The following is a 24,411-nucleotide window of genomic DNA, read 5'->3' as shown; positions in this document are numbered from 1 at the left end:
TTTATCGAGTGAATGATTTATTATAATTAGGGATTATTTGAGTGAACGATTCATTTGAATTAGGGAATATATATATTTTTTATCGAGTGCAGGGTTTTTATTTATTTATTTATTTTTAACCGAGTGAACGATTTATTATTATGTCCAAATATTATCATATTATATTATTAAAAATAGTAATTATTCTCACGGAGCTCGGTGAAACAGTGATAAGTATAATATGCAGCGTATGATTTGTGAATAATTATATATTTTAATAAAGGGGCGGGGCGCTGCCACTCAAACCTGGCGGGGGTGAGGGGCGGGGCTTCTGGTTTCATTCAAAGAGCGGAAAGCCGCTGAGCCGCGCGGTGCTAACGGTCCCGTCTGATGCTACAGTCAGCCCGCGGCTAAACCCCCCCTCCCACCCCCCTCACACACACACACACACACACACACACACACACACACACACACACACACACACACACACCGCCGCCGCAGCAGCATGGCGAGAGGAGAGGGAGCCGAGCAGCTTCCCCCCACTCTCCTACCCTCGGTCAAACACCTCACCCAGGACCAACTCAGAGCCGCCAAGGTAGGAGCGAGCGTGGAGTTTAGGGATAGGGGGGCTGATGGAGGGGCTGATGGAGGGGCTGGTGGTGGGGTTGGGGCTGACAGGGGGGCTGATAGGGGGGCTGGTGGTGGGCTGATGCCCCTCTGCCCTCTCTGTAGGTGCGGGACCTTGAGGAGGAAGCGAGTTTAGGGGGTTGGAGGTTTTTGGGGATAGTCCAGTCACCTCTGACGCGTTTTGTTGTTTGATGAAGGACAGTGGGCTTGAATAGCTCTGAAGTCTGGGAGTTTGGGTTATTTTGGGAGGCTTGTGTGAAGCCAACGTGGACGCTGTGCATGTGGCATCCGGCATTTAGCTCCGTGTGTGTGTGTGTGTGTGTGTGTGTGTGTGTGTGTGTGTGTGTGTGTGTGCGCGCGCGCGTGCGTGTGTTCAACCCCATTGTTAGTAAGTTTCTGGTTCTTCCAGGCTGCACCGTAGAGCTGAAATCTCTCCTAGTCTTTACTTTCTGTGGTTGTAGCCGGGCTGGTGGTGCTCATGGTGGTGGTGGTGGTGGTGGTGCTGCTGGTGGTGATGGGGGTCCCTCAGCCTGTGTTTAGGTAGGTTGCAGGCTGGTTCATCACAGCGGTGTGTCTGCTGGGGGGCTTCATGCAGGAGCTACAGAAGGTTCCCCAGGTTTAGATGACTCACAGGTGGTGTCGTGACTGCAGACTACAGGCTTCACTCAGGCACAGGCAGATCCAGCAGTGAAAGGAGCCACATCCTCAAAGTACTTCATATAGCACTAATGGCATGCCTTATAATTGTGTGTGTGTGTGTGTGTGTGTGTGTGTGTGTGTGTGGTCACTTTCTGACTGTTGGGGTCTTCTTTACCCCTCTTGAAGCTCCTCACAGAAAGTTCTTCACCTAATGGTGATGAAGACGCTGCCTGATGCCTGAGACACGGTTCTACCAGAGTTCTGAGAAGAGTTCAGCTCTAGAACCTGCTTTTAAAATCAGATCATTAAAATGGTGGAGGGATACATGCTGCAGGGTGTAGTGCGGCTACAGAAAGTAGTCCCTAAAGAGAACTGCATTAGTTCAGATTCTCCACTATTTTACCTTCATCATCATCATCATCATCATCATCATTCCATATAAAACTCAGAAGACTCGTGTAGCTGCACTGGTGGGTTTGGATAGGAGATAAATTATGGGCTGTATCTGTGTTGTAGTCATGGCGACATGGAGAATTTTGAGAAACTGGTGGATTTCCCCTTTAAAGTGTATCTTTGATCTGGTGCGTAATGAGGTGTGTGTGTGTTGGTCACACTGGCTTATGCTTTATTAAAGTAGTGGATTTGGTTGGGGTGGAGCTCTATGACCTCTAAGTGAAGTGTGTGGCTGCAGTATGATGGTTAGGGGGGTGTAGTTGGGCTGGTGTGTGATCAGTACGGGCTGGACTGTAATTAAGTCAGTCATGTTTAGCTGTAAAGTCCAGAGGAAGGTCACTTATTTCATTATTCATGATAAAGGCTCGGTTTCAGAGTCTGGCGAGCCGGTCAGAGCTCCTGCCCTTCGACGCACTCTCGGCGTATTTCGTCTGATTAGCTGGTCTTAATCGTTACAGGATTTGAGCTCTTACAGCTGCACAGTTGGAAAGAGTGAAGGAAGTGTGTCCAGGTGAAGTCTCCAGTAAGAGCCTTCTCTGCCGTCCGTCAGAATGAGTGCGTGGATCATATGATCATTATAGAGCATTATAGAGCGCCCCCTACGCTTCCTGTAGTGTATTACAGTCTGTCATAATGAGCGTGTGGACCATATGAACATTATAGAGCGCCCCCTACGCTTCCTGTAGTGTATTACAGTCTGTCATAATGAGCGTGTGGACCATATGAACATTATAGAGCGCCCCCTACGCTTCCTGTAGTGTATTACAGTCTGTCAGAATGAGCGTGTGGATCATATGATCATTATAGAGCATTATAGAGCGCCCCCTACGCTTCCTGTAGTGTATTACAGTCTGTCAGAATGAGTGTGTGGATCATATGAACATTATAGAGCACTATAGAGCGCCCCCTACGCTTCCTGTAGTGTATTACAGTCTGTCAGAATGAGCGTGTGGATCATATGAACATTATAGAGCATTATAGAGCGCCCCCTACGCTTCCTGTAGTGTATTACAGTCTGTCAGAATGAGCGTGTGGATCATATGATCATTATAGAGCATTATAGAGCGCCCCCTACGCTTCCTGTAGTGTATTACAGTCTGTCAGAATGAGCGTGTGGATCATATGATCATTATAGAGCATTATAGAGCGCCCCCTACGCTTCCTGTAGTGTATTACAGTCTGTCAGAATGAGTGTGTAGATCATATGAACATTATAGAGCATTATAGAGCGCCCCCTACGCTTCCTGTAGTGTATTACAGTCTGTCAGAATGAGTGTGTGGATCATATGAACATTATAGAGCACTATAGAGCGCCCCCCTACGCTTCCTGTAGTGTATTACAGTCTGTCAGAATGAGCGTGTGGATCATATGATCATTATAGAGCATTATAGAGCGCCCCCTACGCTTCCTGTAGTGTATTACAGTCTGTCAGAATGAGTGTGTAGATCATATGAACATAATAGAGCATTATAGAGCGCCCCCTACGCTTCCTGTAGTGTATTACAGTCTGTCAGAATGAGTGTGTGGATCATATGAACATTATAGAGCACTATAGAGCGCCCCCCTACTCTTCCTGTAGTGTATTACAGTCTGTCAGAGTGAGCGTGTGGATCATATGAACATTATAGAGCATTATAGAGCGCCCCCTACGCTTTCTGTAGTGTATTAGTCTGTCAGAGTGAGCGTGTGGATCATATGAACATTATAGAGCATTATAGAGCGCCTCCTGGTTACCCATTTCCTTAATTGATGATAATTGCAGCCTTTGTGTTTGGGCCTCTACCTTGTGATTTTGGTGTGGCTGCAGTATGATGGTTAGGGGGGTGTAGTTGGGCTGGTGTGTGATCAGTACGGGCTGGACTGTAATTAAGTCCATCACGTTTAGCTGTAAAGTCCAGAGGAAGGTCACTTACTTCATTATTCATGATAAAGGCTCGGTTTCAGAGTCAGAGGTCAGGGTGTCTCTTGAGCACGTCCAGCTGTTCTGCTCTGGTACAGGAGTCCAGCGCGGTCCAGGACTGGGTGGTGTGTTGAATAGGCGCTGCCTGCGGCCCTGTTTGGAAACGTCTACATTCTTCACCAGCTTTCAGACCTGAGAACAGTCCTGCCCTTAAGAGGCTTTGCCCGGCTCGCTGTCGCTGCTCTCGCGCTGGCGAGAGCCTGCCTGTGATTGGTGCGTGGGGAGGGTAAGTGTGTGCTCTGGATGGTGAAACGAAGCCTCTCCTCGCCTCACTGTGACTCGACACACCACAGCAAATCAGATGGAGATCAGCGGCCAATCAGAGCGGCCGTTGAGTCATGGTGCCACTGCATGAATGAACTGCAGTGACCTGGGATGGGGTCTCGCTCCATTGAGCGTGGGCTTCATGGCTGAGACGATTGTTTTACTTCCATCCAGCTGGAATTTAACACATTTAGCCACTGCACCTGTTGCTTGTCCCTGTAGAGAAGAAGTACTGCCAATAAAATAGGACTCTCTGGAGCAGATCATCATCATGACCCTATTGGCTCCATGCTGCCTAATGCCAGGCGTGGACTAGAGGGGTATAAAGCCCCCCAGCATTGAGGAGCTGTGGAGCAGTGGAAGAACTGTGTTCTGTGGAATGATGGTGGAGGAGCTCCATCCAGTACTTTTGGGATGAGTTGAGGATGATGAGGTGGGATGGTGATCATCATCCAAGATCCTGACCTCACTAACGCTCTTGTTGCTGAATGCAATCAAATCCTCACAGCAATGTATCTCCTCCAGAATCTAGTAGAAAGTCTTCTTCTCTGGACAGTAGAGACAGTTACTCCAACGGAAGCCAAGTGTGAAGGTCAAGGCCCGTAGTTTTAGTCTGGGTTTCCCGTTGGTTCTTCTTCAGTAGATGGAAGGAGGCCCACGGCTTTCGTTTCCATTACCCCAGATTTCGTAAATCAGTTGGCTGACCTTTTAGCCGAGAGACTCATGTCGCTGACGAACCCGGGAAGTCTACAGTCCCCTAAACCTTCTCAGAAAATGCACGCTCCGTCACGTCCCTCAACTCTCTGAAAACCGCACCCAGGTCTTCGTGAAGGTCCCGCAGGCCTGAGGATGTGGTGAGGAACGCAGTGTGACCGACCGAGAGCTTTAAAAGGAACACGACTGCTCAGCCTTTTTTAGACCTCGGTTTTGTTCGTTTGGTTCTAGCTCACGATCTTTCTGTCTTTCTGGGAACCCTCGACCACATCGACGCGCCTGTGCGACCTCACTGGAGACCTGGCCACGGTTCATACGTTTTCTGCTGAACTGTACCTTTAATCCGAGTCACAGGGGAGCTGGCTTTGAAGTAGAGCTGGGCAATAAGATGATATTTTATCGTATTGTGATGATGATGATAATAATAATAATAATCATCAATAGTCACTGTATCTGTATCGGCGCCAATACTGGCACTTACACATGGCATCGATATTGGCAATAGAGAGCACAGATACCATAAAGCTTACTGACGCCCTACTTTTATTTATTTATTTATTTATGTATGTAGTAAGACATAGAAAACTTTGGTTTGCAGTCTCCTACTGTGATGTTGGTCAGCACAGGCGTAGAAATGAATAAATTAATGAATAATTATTTTAATAGTTGCAGGGCTGAATTATTTGCCAGATGTTGAATGTTCTTTATTGTACTCCTATGCAAAACTCATTGGGACCCCTGAAATGACCCGTTTTGCCTGTGGCTCTGCTGCGCTGCCGTCTTCAGGAGTCGTCTGCAGGAGTTTTGGGCTGTTGGAGATGTGGCATCCTGGGTGGAGTGCACTCAGATTTCTATCTTAATCAAGCTCGTAAAGACGTCCAGCAGCTCAGAGAAGACTCTCCTGAATCCTGATACTGTAGACTGATCTTACATAAGCGTGACCTCCAGATGGAAAGGAGCGCTGCTCAGTTTGATCTGAACTGGGTGACTCTTCTTCTTTCAGCCTTTATTCTCGTCTTTTCAAGTTCACAGGTTTCTCATCCTCCTCGTGTTTCTGTCTGTTCCCCCCTCAGAAGCCGAAGGAGGAGAAGAAGAAGAAGCGCCTGTCCATCTGCAGCAAGTTATGTTATGCAATCGGAGGAGCGCCGTATCAGATAACTGGGAGCGCTCTTGGCTTCTTCTTGCAGATCTACTTGCTGGACGTGGCTCAGGTAAGATCACTCTCAGTTAAAAAGTGTACTACAGTCTGTCAGAATGAGCGTGTGGATCATATGAACATTATAGAGCATTATAGAGAGCCCCCTACGCTTCCTGTAGTGTATTACAGTCTGTCAGAATGAGCGTGTGGATCATATGAACATTATAGAGCATTATAGAGAGCCCCCTACGCTTCCTGTAGTGTATTACAGTCTGTCAGAATGAGCGTGTGGATCATATGAACATTATAGAGCATTATAGAGCGCCCTCTACGCTTCCTGTAGTGTATTACAGTCTGTCAGAATGAGCGTGTGGATCATATGAACATTATAGAGCATTATAGAGCGCCCTCTACGCTTCCTGTAGTGTATTACAGTCTGTCAGAATGAGCGTGTGGATCATATGAACATTATAGAGCATTATAGAGCGCCCCCTACGCTTCCTGTAGTGTATTACAGTCTGTCAGAATGAGCGTGTGGATCATATGAACATTATAGAGCATTATAGAGCGCCCCCTACGTTTCCTGTAGTGTATTACAGTCTGTCAGAATGAGCGTGTGGATCATATGAACATTATAGAGCATTATAGAGTGCCCCCTACGCTTCCTGTAGTGTATTACAGTCTGTTAGAATGAGCGTGTGGATCATATGAACATTATAGAGCGCCCTCTACACTTCCTGTAGTGTATTACAGGCAGGCAGAATGTAGTAGATTACCTGCGTTTTGCTTTTTTTCTCTCCCATAGTTGGTCATGATGAACTGGCTCCATTATCTTTACCTCTGCGGTGTGAAAGCAGCCTCGTTGTGCCTCCAGCACTTGCCAAATTCCATAACTTAGTGTTAGGTCCTCATTTGCATATGAGCTGCATCTCCAGTTTACATACGGATGATAAACTCCTCCCTCAGTGGAAGCTTCTCGTCTCTTTTTTTTGGGTCAGAACTGTTGGCTCTGCATTACAATATGAAAATCTCAGTTTCGAACCTCTGCTGACTGACTCGCGCACACCGACGCACAACCCACACACACACACACACTTGCACACAGCAGAAGCCTGGGAGAACAAGAACAATGGATAAAGATTCAACTGAGGTTTGGTAACCGTGTGTTGCTGTTACTGTACCAGCCTTCAGCCCTAATAACGCAGTCGCCCGTCCTCCGTCCGCCTCCCGCTGATCCACATTGTTGGGTAATTACAGCTCCGCTGTGCAGCGGGGTCAGTCCGGCCCAGCTGTAAATGATCAGGAAAGGGTCAATTGCGTGAAACACCCTAGTAAACCCCCCCCCCCCCCCACACACACACACACTCTCGCAGTGTGGGCTTATTTAAACCTATAATTATTTCTGTTCTTTACTTTCTGGTGTATTTATTAACAGCCAGTTTTACAGCCTGTTCCTCTGAAGCTGCAGGTGTTTCTCTGGATGTTTCAGTGGTCCTTTACCTGCTTAAAGGATCTAGGGATCTAAGGATCAAGGTTCCAGGTTACTGGTCACGGACTGGTCATGTACCAGTGATTGGTACGTTTTCAGACTTTAGACTTAGAGGTTTGATGTTTGATATTTTCTTGTTTTTCAGTTGAACCCGTTCTGCGCCTCTATAATCCTGTTCGTTGGGCGGATTTGGGACGCTATAACTGACCCCACTGTTGGATTCCTGGTCAGCAGGAGCCCATGGACGCGATGCGGACGCATGATGCCTTGGTAAGTACCACTTTAGTTAACCCATCCATCCATATATACACCCATCCATTTCCATCCATGTGTATCCATCCCTCCTCCTCCCTCCATAACATTTCCTGATGAATGGAACAATACAGATGATCCACAATTACAGTGTGTTCATTCTCCCTCTGAGAGATCATCAGAGTTGGGGATTTTACGTTCGCCTGCCTGACAATAGCATTTTAACATTTGTTTTTACGTTGTTTGTCTCCACCTTTACATCCTTGGTTCTCCAGTTTATTTTAGCACAGATACCTGGGTGTGGTATGGCGCACTTGGCAGTGGCACCACAAGCAACTTTAGGACTCTGCATTCACAGTCCAGCGGGGGGTAGCCTGCCCCACCTGTAGCTTCTCCCACTTTCAGAATGCATCAAAATGCTTGCGCTGTGTGGTGTGTGGTGGTTCCCCTTTAACATTGCGCAGTGTTCATCGGTGCAGAACCGGGGGCTGGGGAGGGGGGGGAGTTGATCATCAGGTCTGATGCAGTATTATTCCTCTTGGTCCCCTGTTTCCATCGTGACTTAGTCCCGTGGCCCTCCGCCCACATTCCTGTGGTCCGATGGGCTTCGCTCTGATTGCAGATAGAGGGAGAGGAAGTGGCTGGAAGGGAGTGGAATGATGGATGGAGGGAGGGAGGTATGGAGGGAGGTATGGAGGGAGGTAGGGAAGGGCGGGAAAGGGAGAAATTCCCATATGTGGTATTTGAATCTGAGATGCGAGAGGTAACCATGGAAACTGTGCGATAGCACTGAGTTGTGCTGCGTGCGCTGTACGAACAATAGCATCACTGGGCGTGGCACGAGATTTGCGATGTGGTTGGATACGAGTCTGAGTTAGAGAATATTAGCACACACACACACTGGCACAGATGTGTACACACACTCTTGCATTCAAATGGGCACACACCCAGTTTACTAAACAGCTACTTCCCTTTTTTGCACTGTTTGGGTTAGCCCTGCTGTTGGTTGTCAGCATGTCGTTAGCATGTAGGGGTCAGCCCTGCTGTTAGGAGAGATCTAAGACTGACTGGTCAGAAAATGCTTAAAGTCAGATATTTAGCAGGAAAAGATTGGACCTGGTCTGATTTTAACATGTAGCCTAACATTAGCCTGACTACACTGTAGCTAGCTGAGTATCACACATTTCCAACAGGACCAACAAGAGCATTAGTAAGGTCAGGATGTTGGATGATGATCACCCCACCTCATCATCCAACTTATCCCAACAGTACTGGATGGAGCTCCACCACCATCATTCCAGAGAACACAGCTCCTCCACTGCTCCACAGCTCCTCAATGCTGGGGGGCTTTATACCCCTCTAGCTCACACCTGGCATTAGGCAGCATGGAGCCAATAGGGTCATGATGTTGATCTGCTCCAGAGAGTCCTATTCTATTGGCAGCACTTCTTCTCTACAGGTTTTACTTGAGTAGAATGTGAAGAGGTCAGAAACCTCTACAGGTTTTTATTGGCTTATTCAGCATTCACACACACACACACACACACACACACACACACACACACACACAGCTCTGTGTTTTTTTTTTTATTAATATAACAGCTGCTGATCTCTAGCTCGCCTTGAGTGAGCGAGCAAGCGAGGGAGGGTAAGTGAGCGAGCGAGAGAGGAAGATATGAGATGTGGAAGCTACTATTAGTCACTGAGCTGTGTGTGGGGAGGGGGAGGGGTTGGTGCAGATCGAGCCTCTCGTTCTGATTGGTCCAGCCGACCACACCACCACACTCAGCCAATCAGAGGGAGCACGTGTGCACGAGTGACTGTTTGAAAAGAGCGCTCGCTTGGCAGAATCTGATGGGTTACTACAGGTCAGGTGTGTGTGTGTGTGTGTGTGTGTGTGTGTGTGTGTGTGTGTGTGTGTGTGTGTGTGTGTGTGTGTGTGTGTGTGTGTGGTGGTTTGCAGGTTGAGTGACTATGCTAAACATGGAGAGGGTTTTTACTGCGAGTAAGTTTGACCTCTAAAAGTTCCCCATCAGCCCGGTAGAGTCTGACCCCAACACTGCCCCTTAACCCCCCCCCCACCCACCTGCCTTAACTCTTTAATAAATAAATAATAAAGTGCATTTGTGTTTATTTATTTTTTTTATTGATTTTATTTATTTAAATGTCATTAATGAATTGTATTTATTAAATGTTATTTTTAAGTTGTTTTTCAGTTTGTTACTTAATGCTGTTATAATTTATTTATTTATATATGAGAAAGAGAGAGAATCTCACACACTGCGTTCTGTATATAAACCCTCGCGGTGCAGCAGTGGTGTGGACCATGTGGTATGTAGAGCAGTTGGAGACAATACACACACACTCTCACTCTCTCTCTCACACACTCTCTCTCTCTCTCTCTCTCTCTCTCTCTCTCTCTCTCCCGGTGGGAGTGTATTATTATAAATGCCGTATATGGAGTCCTCTCACCGCTCTTCCCTCTTCTCCTCTGAAGCAGGAAGAAAGCAGAACTGAGGCCTCGTTTATTCCCTCATGAACACGTGCTGTGAACCCCTGCTGCACTCATTAAACACACACACACACACACACACACACACACACACTGCCTCATAGCAACGTCATGGTGCTTTTCAGCTCCTCAGGTGTGTTCAGTCTGTGGGTTGACTGTGTTCGTGAGTTCAGAAGGAGATCACAAAATAATGAAGCTAGCAGCCCTTAGTTTGTCAAACTTCTACCCACACACCCACCTTCACACCCCCACCCACCCCCACCTTCCTTTACGTTACATCAAATGCAAATGTAGTTGATTGGAAAACACTTGTTTGCTGCTGGAGCTAAGAGGCTAATGTGGCTAGAGAGTGGAAGCCTATGTGCAGTAATCAGCACACGCTCCTCAAACCGTGTGGAGGTCATTTAAAATTAACTGTGTGTGTCTGTGTGTGTCTGTGTACAGGACTATACTATCGACTCCGTTAGCTGTGATCAGCTATTTTCTGATCTGGGTGGTCCCACCTGTGGAGAACGGGAAAGTGGTCTGGTACCTGATCTTCTACTGCCTCTTCCAGTCCCTGCAGACGGTCAGTCAAGCACACACACACGCTTCACCTGTCCCCCTGCTGCTGTGTCTGTTTGTATTATCTGACAGTGTGGGCAGATCTGCAGTACTGCTGGTGTGTTAGTAAGGTGTGTGTGTGTGTGTGTGTGTGTGTGAATCCTCTTGTTTGCAGTGTTTTCATGTGCCTTACTCCGCAATGACCATGTTCATCAGCTCTGAGCAGAAAGAGAGAGACTCTGCTACAGCGTATCGTAAGTTTATTACTTACTAACTTCCTTAATCATTAATGAATACTAAAGATACTTAAATTATTAAATACTTTATAAATCTAAATAAAATAAATAAATATGCAATTTGACCAAGGGTGTCCAAACTTTTGCATACGACAGTACTATTAATATATGCCCTCTCTCTCAGGTATGACTATAGAGGTTTTGGGAACGGTTATTGGAACGGCCATTCAGGGTCAGATAGTAGGCGGAGCTAATGCTCCATGTGTAAACTACACCTACTCTCTGAACGGCAGCATTATACAGATGAGCCCTAAAGTCAACGCCTCTCATATCTCACTGGACGATACGGTAAGAGTGGGCGGAACCTAAAGCTTACACACACACACACACACACACACACACACACACACACACACACACACACACACACTAGATGACCGTATGAACTGTCTTCATCTCTCGTCCACAGAAACAGGCCTATATGGTGGCCTCTGGTGTGATTAGCGCCATCTACGTGGTGTGTGCCATTGTGCTGTTCCTGGGTGTCCGAGAGCAGAAAGGTGAGTCTGTCTCTCTCTCCCCATTAGCATTATTTATCATCTTCATCTGCCGTACAGACACGCCCACTCTACCGGTAAGTAGAACCGGTGAGCTGTGGAATGGTGTTCTCTGGAAGGATGTGTCTCTCGCTGGGAGATGAATCTGGGCTCTTCGTGTCTTTCTAGATTTGACGTGTCTGAAAGGAGAGAGGCTGACGTTCTTGGAGGGTCTGCAGCTGCTGCAGAGGCACGGACCGTACGTTAAACTGGTCATGGGGTTCCTTTTCACCTCACTGGCCTTTATGGTGAGGAACACAGCAGCTCTCATCCTATCTAGTATGAAGCTCTAATAACATTAATATCCAGAATGAAGTTCTAATAGCATTAATATCCAGAATGAAGCTCTAATAGCATTAATATCCAGTATGAAGTTCTAATAACATTAATATCCAGAATGAAGTTCTAATAGCATTAATATCCAGAATGAAGCTCTAATAGCATTAATATCCAGAATGAAGCTCTAATACCATTAATATCCAGTATGAAGTTCTAATGGCATTAATATCCAGTATGAAGCTCTAATATCATTAGTATACAGTATGAAGCTCTAATGACATTAATATCCAGTATGAAGCTCTAATGACATTAATATCCAGAATGAAGTTCTAATAGCATTAATATCCAGAATGAAGCTCTAATGACATTAATATCCAGTATGAAGTTCTAGTGAAGCTGGTAGTTAAAAGTTAGTCTGGGTGCTAAAGTGTTAATAAGGCTTTTTGGTTGCGTACCAGTTTATATTCTGCTGATCCAGTATGAAGCTCTAATGACATTAATATCCAGTATGAAGGTCTAATAACGTTTAATATCCAGTATGAAGGTCTAATAACTTTAATATCCAGTATGAAGGTCTAATAACTTTAATATCCAGTATGAAGGTCTAATAACATTAATATCCAGTATGAAGGTCTAATGACATTTAATATCCAGAATGAAGCTCTAATGACATTTAATATCCAGTATGAAGCTCTAATGACATTTAATATCCAGTATGAAGCTCTAATGACATTAATATCCAGTATGAAGCTCTAATGAGCTGCACCAAGAGCCCTTCGAGCTTCAAGTACGGCTCGGCTCGACCCGCCATCCCTCAAAATCCGCGGAAGACAAGCGTCCAGGCTTTTTTCTGTCCTGGCACCAAAGTGGTGGAACGAGCTGCCCCTGGATGTCCGAACGGCCGAGTCGCTCGCTGTCTTCAAACGCAGACTGAAGACCCACCTCTTCAGAGAGTACTTGGACGAATAGTTCTATGGTCGCCTTATTGTCTTGTGTTTAGTAATGTCTAAAGCTTAGAGGTATCTTTTGTATTAGTCTATTCTAACTAGCTGAGGTTTTCTTGGGTAAATAGCAAAGCACTTTGTAAGTCTCTCTGGATAAGAGCGTCTGCTAAATGCCGTAAATGTAAATGTAAATGACATTAATATCCAGTACGAAGCTCTAATGACATTAATATCCAGTATGAAGCTCTAATGACATTAATATCCAGAATGAAGCTCTAATAGCATTAATATCCAGTATGAAGCTCTAATAGCATTAATATCCAGTATGAAGCTCTAATAACATTAATATCCAGTATGAAGTTCTAGTGAAGCTGGTAGTTGAAAGTTAGCCTGGTTGCTAAAGTGTTAATAAGGCTTTTTGGTTGCGTACCAGTTTATATTCTGCTGATCTGGGTTCTAGCCCTGCGGTCAGCTGATGGTGGGTTTAGAGAGACGGACCCGGACAGAGAGAGAGCGGACAGTCATGACTGAGATCAGGTTTAGGATCAAAGTGAGCGTTAGAACTGGTCTTAAATCCAAGCTGCTGTTTCGGCTGGGCGTCACATTGAGGTTAGGCATGCGGTGACTGCTCTTCCTCTTCCTGCTGTTTCATCTTCTTCCTCTGCGTTTTTCCCGCTCAGCTCTTGGAGGGAAACTTCGCTTTGTTCATCACCTACACGCTAGGGTTCCGCGACGACTTCCAGAACATCCTACTGGTTATAATGGTGAGTAAAATACGGGCTGGAGCAGGTCGGTGCTGCTGGCTTCATCAGAGCAGGTTCCATTGAGTCAGCAGTTGTCTGGGGCAGGGCTTGGTGTCTCCATGGCGATGAAAGGGCTCATTTTCGGGATGAGAGGAGATGTTAGTTCTGCATCGGAGACACAAGGTCGGTTCCCAGAGAGAGAACCCATAACTTTGAGCACCATTAGAGCTTAGAGCTCACACTACTGCACTTCAAGAACCTGGACCACATTCAGTCAAGTGCACAACACTGTCTGCCCTACGCCTTAGTGGATATACACTGAGGAGGCGGAGCTACAGCCTCTCATTAGGGTGAATATATATTAACACTAAATGTAAGTATTGTGATATACACTGAGGAGGCGGGGCTACAGTCTATTGTTAGGGTGAATATATATTAACACTAAATGTAAGTATTGTGATATACACTGAGGAGGCGGGGCTACAGTCTATCATTAGGGTGAATATATATTAATAACACTAAATGTAAGTATTGGGATATACACTGAGGAGGCGGGGCTACAGTCTATCATTAGGGTGAATATATATTAATAACACTAAATGTAGGTATTGAGATATACACTGAGGAGGCGGAGCTACAGCCTCTCATTAGGGTGAATATATATTAATAACACTAAATGTAAGTATTGAGATATACACTGAGGAGGCGGAGCTACAGCCTCTCATTAGGGTGAATATATATTAATAACACTAAATGTAAGTATTGAGATATACACTGAGGAGGCGGAGCTACAGCCTCTCATTAGGGTGAATATATATTAATAACACTAAATGTAAGTATTGAGATATACACTGAGGAGGCGGAGCTACAGCCTCTCATTAGGGTGAATATATATTAATAACACTAAATGTAAGTATTGAGATATACACTGAGGAGGCGGAGCTACAGCCTCTCATTAGGGTGAATATATATTAATAACACTAAATGTAAGTATTGGGATATACACTGAGGAGGCGGGGCTACAGTCTATCATTAGGGTGAATATATATTAACACTAAATGTAAGTATTGGGATATACACTGAGGAGGCGGGTCTACAGTCTATCATTAGGGTGAATATATATTAATAACACTTAATGTAGGTATTGGGATATACACTGAGGAGGCGGGGCTACAGTCTATCATTAGGGTGAATATATATTAATAACACTAAATGTAGGTATTGGGATATACACTGAGGAGGCGGAGCTACAGTCTTTCAAGGTGTTTCTCGTGTGTGTCTCTGCAGCTCTCTGGTACTCTCACCATTCCTCTGTGGCAGATGTTCCTCACCCGATTTGGCAAGAAGACTGCAGTCTACATCGGCATCTCGGTAAGTGCCCATGAGTGTGTGCTGGTTTTGCTAAAGGTTAATCTGTAATGTTTGGACTGATTTTGTGTGTGTGTGTGTGTGTGTGTGTGTGTGTGTGTGTGTGTGTGTGTGTGTGTGTGTGTGTGTGTGTGTGTGTGTGTGTGTGTTTACAGTGGGCAGTTCCCTTCATGATCCTGGTGGTGTGTGTTAAGAGTAATCTAATCTTGTCCTACGTCGTTGCCCTGGCAGCGGGCATCAGTGTGGCAGCAGCCTTTCTTCTGCCATGGTAAGAATTTGTGTTTTATAGTACATATCATTGTTGTCGCACAGAAACCTCCTATCTCCAAAACATCAGCTGTACAGGAACTTTCAGTGGAAGTCAATATACAGGGGGAATCTATCGCAGGTCTAGATTATGTCTGCTCTGTCTCCCCCTACAGCACAGAGAGGTTATTACATGTAGAGTGTTCACAGTAAGAAGTATTTTTGTTTATTTAAAATAACCAGGTATTTGGTTTGTTTTTGTTTGTTAGGTCGATGCTCCCCGACGTGGTGGATGATTTTAAAGTGAAAAACCCAAATTCTCAGGGGCACGAGGCCATTTTCTACTCTTTCTATGTTTTCTTTACCAAGTTTGCATCTGGAATCTCACTCGGAGTCTCAACGCTCTGTTTACAGTGAGTCTGTCTGCTTGCATTACACACACACACACACCCCACCAATTAGCACTGAGGTTATGATGCTAACGTAGAAGCTCTGGAAATATGTACAGCAGGTAGTACTGTGCTAATATGATTCTGTCGCTCATCACACACCCTCTCCTCAGGCCGTGTGGAGGTGTTGAGTAAACTCTAATAGTCTAATAGTCTGGATCCAGTGCTCACGCCTCGGGCGTCTCTCTCTTTTAGCTTTGCGGGCTACATGACGCGAGGCTGTGTCCAGCCGGACTCGGTTCATTTAACACTGAAGATGCTGGTGTCGGCCGCCCCGGTCAGCCTCATCATCCTCGGCCTGCTCATCTTCAAATCCTACCCCATCAACGAGAAGCGGAGACAGAAGAACTGGAGCCAGTTACAGGCCCTGCTACAGTAAGATATACACCCTAAACACACACACACACACACACACACACACACACACACACACACACACACACACACACACACACACAGTACACACTATGGCTGTCACTGTTATTAGTAATTGGGTAATCTAACAGTTATTATTAGTTTAATATACAGTATTAATTGAATAATTAGGGAAATAATTAGTAAAAAAAACCATGCATAGCTGCACTGATCCCTGGCCAATTTATCAGAAACCCCTTCCATGATGCTCATGATGCATTGGGCTCATGATGCGCTGTATTTGCTGGTTCTAGTCCGGTTTTATTGAGGCTCAGGTGTAGTTACCACTCTGTCCACTAGAGGTCATTCTTTGACAGCTTTTGACAGTCTCAGCAATGCACACAGAAGTAGAGGTATGCAAACCTGTATAATGAGGCTATAATGTAGGTGTTCCTATTAAAGTGGACAGTGATTTTACTGACCAATGCTCATTCTTCGTTTACAGGGACAGCAGTGAACATGACTCTGATTCTTCGGACTCGCGAAGTTCAGTCTAAAGTAATAAACGGACACCACCAGAACACAGACTGCCATTACTACTGTGGCCTGTAGAGGTCAGTAACAGGGACACAGCCACTGCCATCACTGCGGTTTAATGCCTTCTACTGACCTTTCCTCAGCATGACCTCGTTAGCCAGCGTATCTGTCTCATGTTTGCACTACTGCCCAGGCTGCTACGCCCACTGCGGCCTCACTGCGGCCTCACTGCGGGACGCTGTTCTCTTGTGTGGTGTTGCTGCCACCTGCGTATTTTTAGGCCAAAATAAGAAGCAGAACGACTGAAACCGATGCCTGTGTTTCTGGATGAAAAGAAAAATGAAGGAGGAAAAAAAAACAAAGCGACCAACTTTGATATTTATGTTGAGTCTTATTTGCCTTCAGCAGATGAACTTATTTATTGTTTGTTCTGAATGAATGGGTCGTATGGAAGTGTTTTTGTCGTTGTTGAGTGAGATTATGATTGCTTTGCACCAAAGGATTATTTATTTTTGCTTTTTTGCAAAGCTTTCCAAAGTACGGTGGTCTGATCTGTGATCTGATCTTTGAGCTGGACTGTGACTTAAGTTCTGTTTGTCTTGTTTTACCTCTCTTTCGTGGCCTTTCAGTTCAGAGCGGGTGTCTCACACCTCTCCTGATATGTTTACTAACTGCTCAGTAAAACTGAATTGAGCTGTAAAATGAAGAGAGTTGCAGATGGAGATTAAAGGAAAGTGTCTGACTGAGGTCGCTTTTTCTGGATGGCTGTACGGTCGTCCTTAAAGGAGAATTCTGTGAACCTGGCAAACCTCTCTCCTTAATTAAACACTTAGAACAGACTGAGTCAGAGTGGGGGTTTGTGGAGTTTTGTGAGGTTCGGTGTGAAATGCTCTGTTCTAGATAACCTCCCCCAGTCAGAGCTGGAGTTCTACAGTGGAGGTTCTAGATAAGCTCCCCCAGTCAGAGCTGGAGTTCTACATTGGAGGTTCTAGATAAGCTCCCCCAGTCAGAGCTGGAGGTCTACAGTAGAGGTTTTAGATAAGCTCCCCCAGTCAGAGCTGTGGTTCTACAGTGGAGGTTCTAGATAAGCTCCCCCAGTCAGAGCTGTGGTTCTACAGTGGAGGTGAGGGGAAGCAGACGTCTGAAGCTCTAATAAAAGCTCCTCACAGAAAGTTCTTCACCTAATGGTGATGAAGACGCTGCCTGATGCCTGAGACACTGTTCTACCAGAGTTCTGAGAAGAGTTGGGCTCTAGAACCTGCTTTTAAAATCAGATCATTAAAATGGTGGAGGGATACATGCTGCAGGGTGTAGTGCAGCTACAGAAAGTAGTCCCTAAAGAGAACTGCATTAGTTCAGATTCTCCACTATTTTACCATCATCATTTCATATAAAACTCTTATATGGAGTTTAGCTGCACTGGTGGGTTTCGATAAGAGATAAATTATGGGCTGTATCTGTGTTGTAGTCATGGCGACTGACGCCTGCTTCCATTCACCTCCACTGTACAGAGATCAGAGTGGGTCAGTTTCTCTACAGTGAAGCTCAGTTTCACACCGAACCCCCGTTCTGGATGTACTCTTCTCACAGTCTGAGTTATGCAGAGAATTTAGAAAATTTAGTGAAACACTTCCCCTTCCCCATCCGGAAACCACATAAACATTTCTAAATGTTTGTACTGATGGTAAATCACCCTGTTTGTTTGTTGTAATAACACATGACCTGTGTGTGTGTGTGGTGTGGGTTTTTTTTTTTTTTTTTTTTTTTTTTTTTTTTTTTTTTTTTTCCCTTTTTTGTGGGGTGGGGGGGGGGGGGGGGCGCTCATCAAGGACAATAATAATGAACTCTGTGAATGAGGCACTGTCATTAAGTTTGCCTGTGAATTTTTTGGAAGAATGGAGATCTGCACCTGAAAAGAACTTGAATAACAAACTTGATTTTCTACTTTATTTAACTTATTTCTGGTGAGTTTGCTCAGACAGGCACAGGGGGGTCCTATTTAAGCCTATTTATTAACAACAGTGGGCCTTGTGTAACTATTAAGCTTGTGAAGCTGCTGGTGTTGCTAAGTTGTCATTGTTGTGCACATATTGAGCAGTTCTGGTTTTGTCCAGGTGGCCGCCCGCATGGTTGTGTGTTTGATGTGGTTTTTGTGGCATTCGAGGTAAATGGGCTTCATCTCCAGCTTTCTCTCACTTGTAAAGATCTCACTGTAATGGAGCGCTCTGGTGTGTGTCTAGCCCATGTATGCTGGCACTGGCATATATCTAAAGACGTCATCAGCAGAAAGGGCTCTATATAGCACTGGAAAATATGATGTGACCTTGCAATAACAATGGAATCCTTTTTGGAGCACTCTCCACCAATCAGAAGGCACAACAGTGCACCAGGATTTTGTTTCAGCATGTTTCCCTGAACAAGGAATCATTGTAGCAGTCAACCACAAACTACACTGCAAGCAGAAAGAGTCTTGAACAGCCTGAAAAGCCTCTTTAAAGCTACACTTAATGGACAAAAATATTGGGACACCTGCTTCCAAAATTTAAAATAGTTTCTCCTGCTTCTGTTGGAGTAGCTGTATCTACTGTCCAGAGAAGAAGACTTTCTACTAGATTCTGGAGGAGGAGCATTGCTGTGAGGATTTCATTGCATTCAGCCACAAGAGCTTTAGTGTGGTCAGGCTGTTGGACGCTGAAGACGACAATGATTATGATGATTATAATCACCACCCCACCTCATTGTCCCCAACTCGTCCCATCCAAAAGTACTGGATGGAGCTCCTCCACCATCATTCCAGAGAACACAGCTCTTCCACTGCTCCACAGCTCCTCAATGCTGGGGGGCTTTATACCCCTCTAGCCCACACCTGGCATTATTGGGCAGCATGGAGCCAATAGGGTCATGGTGTTGATCAGCTCCAGAATGGGGTCCTATTCTATTGGCAGTACTTCTCTACAGGGACTAGACAAGCTGTGTGTGTGCATTTGCACGTCTGTCAGCACTGAGTCTACAGTCTGCAGGGTCTAGTGTATCTACACATGGTTTTCCATCAATCTAAAGGCACAGTCCTTTAACCAGGTCTGGTGCCGCTGGTCCCTCAACTGGATGGAAATGAGGCCTGTTTGTAACCGTGTTCACTTTCTTCTCTCTCAGCTTGTTGACCTCAAGCCTGATCTCCACAATCCTCTAGGATTGCTGTAGTCCTCCTCAAAGATGAGATGAGGATTAAAGATGAACTGAAGCTTATCTGCAGCTTAAAAAAAGCAAGACCCCAAGCTTTAAGCTAACAAAATAAACCCCCCCCCCCAAATGTAGGCGGGGCCTGTGCCTATCTTAAGTCTTTATTTATTTGAGCTCGGGAGCTAAAAACAGAAGCATCTGCCTGGACATGAAGACTTCAACCCCACCACTCAGTTTGAGGAGAGCGTGAGGGTTTAGGTGTGCAGTTAGCATAATGCTAACTGGTTGGACATAAGGTTCTATTACTTGTTAGTGAGGTTGGCAGTTGAGGATGGGGGGGCATTGAGGATGTTGTGAATAATTGTGATATATGCTTTAAGTGTCTCAGAGCTTTGATTGTGTACGTGAGCACCCAGCGCTTATATATATATATATAATCATTATACACCAACCAGCCATAACATTAAAACCACCATCAGCTGAAGTGAACAACACTGGTGATCCAGATCCAGTACCTCATCTTCAAGGGGTGGGTCTACATATTAGGCAGCCAATGAACAGTCAGGTCTTGAAAGTGCTGAAGCAGGAAAAATGGAAAGCGTCAGAATCTGAGACAAACTATGATGTTTTAGACAATGACTGGGTCAGAACATCTCCAGAACCTCAGGCAGGTCTTGTGGGGTGTTCATGGTAAGCAGTGGTCAGTACCTACCTTGGCTTGGAGTGATTCTGATGGCGGTCCCACCTCACAACTGGCAGGACTTCTTTAAGGATCTGCTGCTAGACTTGGTGCCGGATGCCACAGGACGCTTTCGGAGGTTTTGTGGAGCCCATGCCTCGGTGGGTCAGATCTACACAATATTAGGCAGGTGGTTTTAATGATATGGCTGATCGGCGTATGTCATACGTACGTACAAACGAAAACAATCAGATACAGGGGCTGTGTGAGACGTCTGCAGCGCAGCTCCTCTGCGTGACTGTAAATACTGTACATGAATGTTTACTGTAAATACTGTCCGACTGCTTGGCTGAAAGGTCTGTGTGATTTAATGAATAAATATTAATTGTTCATTAATTTGGTGTTTCATTATTTTTTTTGTGACTCAGCAACCACCTAAAATACCCTAGTAACCACCCTATCCACCACAAAGAAAACCCTTAGAAACATCATAGCATCTGAAATACTATAGCAACTGCATAGCTACGCCCTAGCCCCCACCTGAATACCATATTAACTGTGGCCACATATTTGCAACAACATGGAAATGACCTGACATACCATAGCAACCACCATAACATCCATCTTGAACACCTTAGCCATGCCATGCCCTCCTAGCCTCCACCAACCTGGGAACCACTGGAATTACCTCAGCAACCACCTTTTCAACAACCAAGATAGATCTAGCTTAGAGAAACGATGGTAACCACCTAGAACCAGTTTAAGGAACTTTCAGGGCGGGGAGCTCCAGGCTTGGGTGGCAGGGGGCAGTACTGTGATTTCCATAATCAAATGCAGCCGATTACCACCTGATCAACTGCCATGTTCAGTAGCTGTGGGGTTTCCCCACCACCAGCCTGGCTCCATTTCACACGCACTTGTGAGCACACTTGTTGTGACCCAGCTGTGTGCTTTACTACAGTGACCCATCTTAAAACTGAACCCGCTGAAGTTCTGCTGGGCTGTGCTGATAACCTGCTTGGAGAAACTGGATGCCGTGAGCATTCGTACATCAGCACAATGCTGGTTAGATGCTTCTGAACAAGGTGTTGCTGCTCGCTTTGAGGGTAGAGTAGGTCAAGCAAGGGTCTGAAGGTCGGAAGGCCTTCTTGGTAGGTTGATGATGATGATGATCTGACCCGATGCTCTCAATCTGGTTCAGCAGAGCTTGGGTCAGATCTTCCTGCTATGCTACACCAGGTGTATTTGGTGGTGAACCCAGCTGTTCTCTAGCTGTTCTTAGGATTTCCCTATCAGACAGTGCTGGGAGGGTGAGGGCTAGCGGGAATAGAAGCCTTGCTTTAGCTCAGGGGAAAGACGTTAAGCAGCAGAAACTGAAAGAGAAAGCAGGGAGATCAGATGTGAGAATATTTTAGAAATGTACCAACTGTGGTACAGGGGTATGACCCTCCTGCCTCATTTACGTCTTCTTCGGGTCCACAGCCATGACCTGGAGAGAGGGTTTAGGGCCCAACAGCGACAGCTGAGCACATCTGGATATCAAACCCACCACCCTGCCAGCAACAGCCCAGAGCTCCAACCACTGAGTTACCACTGCTGGTTTAAACCTGACGGAAGGGAGTGGAGGTGAGGGGATCGGTTGCTTCCAAGGAGTTTCTCAAAAATGCGTGGAATGGGTCAGAGTTCTCGGGAAGAAAGTTCTTGAGAACGGAGAACAGGCGTGTTGTTGTTCCACAGAGCCCCAATATTCTGTGTCACGCTCAGATTTGACACATTTCCTGCGGTGGATAAACCTGTTCTGAACCCGTAAGGTTCTGCCCTGTGAACACTGTTCTGATCACTGGATCCTCGGAATCACGAGGTTGTTTGACCATACGCCCTCTTCTTCACAGCCATGTTCTCTTCTTCACAGCCATGTTCTCTTCTTCCCAGGCATGTCCATTTTGTTGACCGTATCTTTAATAGTATTAATAATGTATTTTTAAAACATTGGTTCATCTGGACCATCCTGGAAGATGTCAAGTAAGAACGCTCAAGAACACATCCTGAAAGACAGGTGTGCCAGGTGTGCTGATGTTTCAGGCCTGCATGATCCACTCAGGTAAATCTGATCTGAGTAGATACTGTTTACTGAGTAAAGGTGAGTTGTCCAGTCCAGTCTAGACTGCTGTATGAACATAGCTGGAACAGCAGACTAAGCTACACTGTATGGACAAAAGTATTGGGACGCTATTCACGCTCATGTCCTTTTTCACCGCCATATCCTCTTCAACCTCTTCTGGTTGCGGTGTGTCAGAGGAGACATGTATCTGTCCTTACCCTTCCAGTGTTAGGAGCTTTAGATGTGATGGGGGTATCAGTACTATGGAGTGAGTTGCTGGCTATCTGAGTCAATATGTGAATCGTTGGTCAGGCGGTCTGATAGAAGTGGGTAAAACTGGGTAAACTATGTTTAGGATGATTGAATATCCACTAGGCCCCACCATCACCAGTCCTGGTGCTGTCTGAAGAAGCAGAGCTGAAGAGTCGACCCACTACTCTTGAGCATCGCTTCGATGCAGGATGCAGGATCATCTTGGAAGTTGATGGTCACTGACTCAAACTCATAACTGATCATAAACACAAGCCCAGATTGTTGAGTCACGGTTTCTCTCTCACTCATGCTTGATCTTCTCCTCAATGAACTTTGCTTCCCTTTGCGCCCATCAAAAATGAAAGGAGGTTTGTTTGACTTAGTGTGAAACCTGTATGAGATCAGATCAGATCAGATCTCGCTTGTGGAACCTTTAAACAGCAAAACGGCAGAATGAAGCTGCCGCTTAACCCATCCATGGTAGTGAACACACACCTCTGGCTGCCCTCTCAGGAGCTTGTTAGGGGCTAGACACCTTGTTGAAAGGCCCCCAGCTGTGAATGGACCCTATGCAGCTTGCATACCGTCTGAACCAGCCCACTTACTATCCAGTCAACACTGCCTTCCACACAGCCCACACACCCCAATGAGGTCAGAACGCTGTTTGTCGACTAGTCTCTAGACTCTGGCGTGGTCGGTCTATTCAGCGCTGGGCCATCATCTTCTCACAGTGGAGGGATGGACTTTTTTATTCCAGATGTGAAGCGAGAGTGGAGCTGGACTTTCTCCTCATTCTCTCCCAGATGAAAGAGCTGGGTATCAGATGGAGGGCAGTGTTGGTGGTCTACTGGTTTTGTTAGGGGTCGTTTTCTGTCGAACTCTAGCTTTGGAAACCCCCTGTTTGCACTTTTTCCGTCCTCATTCAGGAGAACTGTCTTCCATCTTATCTCCTCTGACTGGAAAAGGGGGGCGGTCTTTGTCTTTTGCACAGAACTGAATGAAGCAACTAGAGAACTGATCTGATCTCAATGATTTGTAATCAGATCGTCCTCACAGCAATGTTCCAATGCAGAGTGTAAGGCCTGTTCAGAAGAGCAGTGAAGGGTCAGAGCCTGCTCTGGTACAGGGTGCGATGCTGGGAGCCAGCCAGATGATTCAGTTCTCTGAAGATGAATGAAGATGATGATGAAGATGATGATGATGAGGAGGTGAAAGAGATCAGAATCAGACTGATTATCAGACGAGCGTTACTGTTTACGAAACACAGATGTGCCCAGGGTAATTCCCACCTTGTGCTCACTGGTTCCAGGTAGAGACTCTCCGAACTCAGCGCAGCCGGACACTATACAGTCTAAAGCAAATGTTAGGGCACCCCTGTTGAAATGAGACATTTTGTTGATGTTCTGAGTTTACAAAAGTAACATTTAAAGTTAGGCGGAGTAAATAAACAGTAACAATGTGCAGGAGTGAGTCTCTTACACTCACACCATCAACTAAACATGGAAGGTGAGCATGGGGTGCCCAAACTTTTGCATAAACGGTGTGACTTTAAAATGAAAGATGAACAAAACAATTTGAAAGTAGCCACATATTTGGGTCTTATGAGCCCATGTTGGGCTATGCTGGGTCAGTTTCATGAATTTTTTAATGAAATAATAATTCTTATTATAATTATTCATGTGTATCTTATTATTGTTATTATTATTATTATTATTATTATTATTGTCAAGAACAGGAGCAACAACACAAATAAATCATACAAAACAAAGCAAAAATGAAATAAACAGAGTAAACCAGGAAAACAGAATTAGAAGCGTTAGCATCAGCAATAGCAATAGCAAGCTAACTTAGCAGACAGAGTCTTTAACTAGCT

At 45.5% G+C, this 24,411-nt stretch overlaps 1 protein-coding gene across 2 annotated transcripts; it reads left to right on the top strand.

The window, feature by feature from the left end:
• The first annotated feature begins 408 nt into the window (after positions 1-408).
• mfsd2aa (MFSD2 lysolipid transporter A, lysophospholipid a) lies at positions 409-18,064 on the top strand. 2 transcript variants are annotated; one of them, XM_072677257.1, is made up of 14 exons: positions 409-577; positions 5,714-5,851; positions 7,413-7,537; positions 10,476-10,599; positions 10,750-10,828; positions 10,995-11,158; positions 11,280-11,370; positions 11,536-11,654; positions 13,310-13,393; positions 14,660-14,743; positions 14,896-15,008; positions 15,256-15,399; positions 15,631-15,810; positions 16,295-18,064. In XM_072677257.1, the coding sequence occupies exons 1-14, from the start codon at positions 488-490 to the stop codon at positions 16,344-16,346; spliced, it is 1,587 nt and encodes a 528-aa protein (XP_072533358.1). In that variant the 5' UTR covers positions 409-487; the 3' UTR covers positions 16,347-18,064. The 2 variants fall into 2 exon arrangements, with proteins under 2 accessions (XP_072533358.1, XP_072533359.1); XM_072677258.1 differs by lacking the exons at positions 409-577; positions 5,714-5,851 and adding an exon at positions 6,884-6,928.
• The last annotated feature ends 6,347 nt before the right edge of the window (positions 18,065-24,411 follow it).

This window comes from Salminus brasiliensis, chromosome 4 (genome assembly GCF_030463535.1).
Source record: "Salminus brasiliensis chromosome 4, fSalBra1.hap2, whole genome shotgun sequence".
Taxonomy (NCBI): Eukaryota; Metazoa; Chordata; class Actinopteri; order Characiformes; family Bryconidae; genus Salminus; species Salminus brasiliensis.
Note: the sequence above shows the minus strand (reverse complement) of the source record. Positions and strands in the feature narration are given on the sequence as shown.

Bases quoted from the DNA above. Each gene is read 5' to 3' on its own strand.
- mfsd2aa (XM_072677257.1), top strand. From the start codon at position 488: ATGGCGAGAGGAGAGGGAGCCGAGCAGCTTCCCCCCACTCTCCTACCC. The intron at 578-5,713 runs GTAGGAGCGAGC...TTCCCCCCTCAG, and splicing joins ACCAACTCAGAGCCGCCAAG to AAGCCGAAGGAGGAGAAGAA. The intron at 15,811-16,294 runs GTAAGATATACA...CTTCGTTTACAG, and splicing joins CAGTTACAGGCCCTGCTACA to GGACAGCAGTGAACATGACT.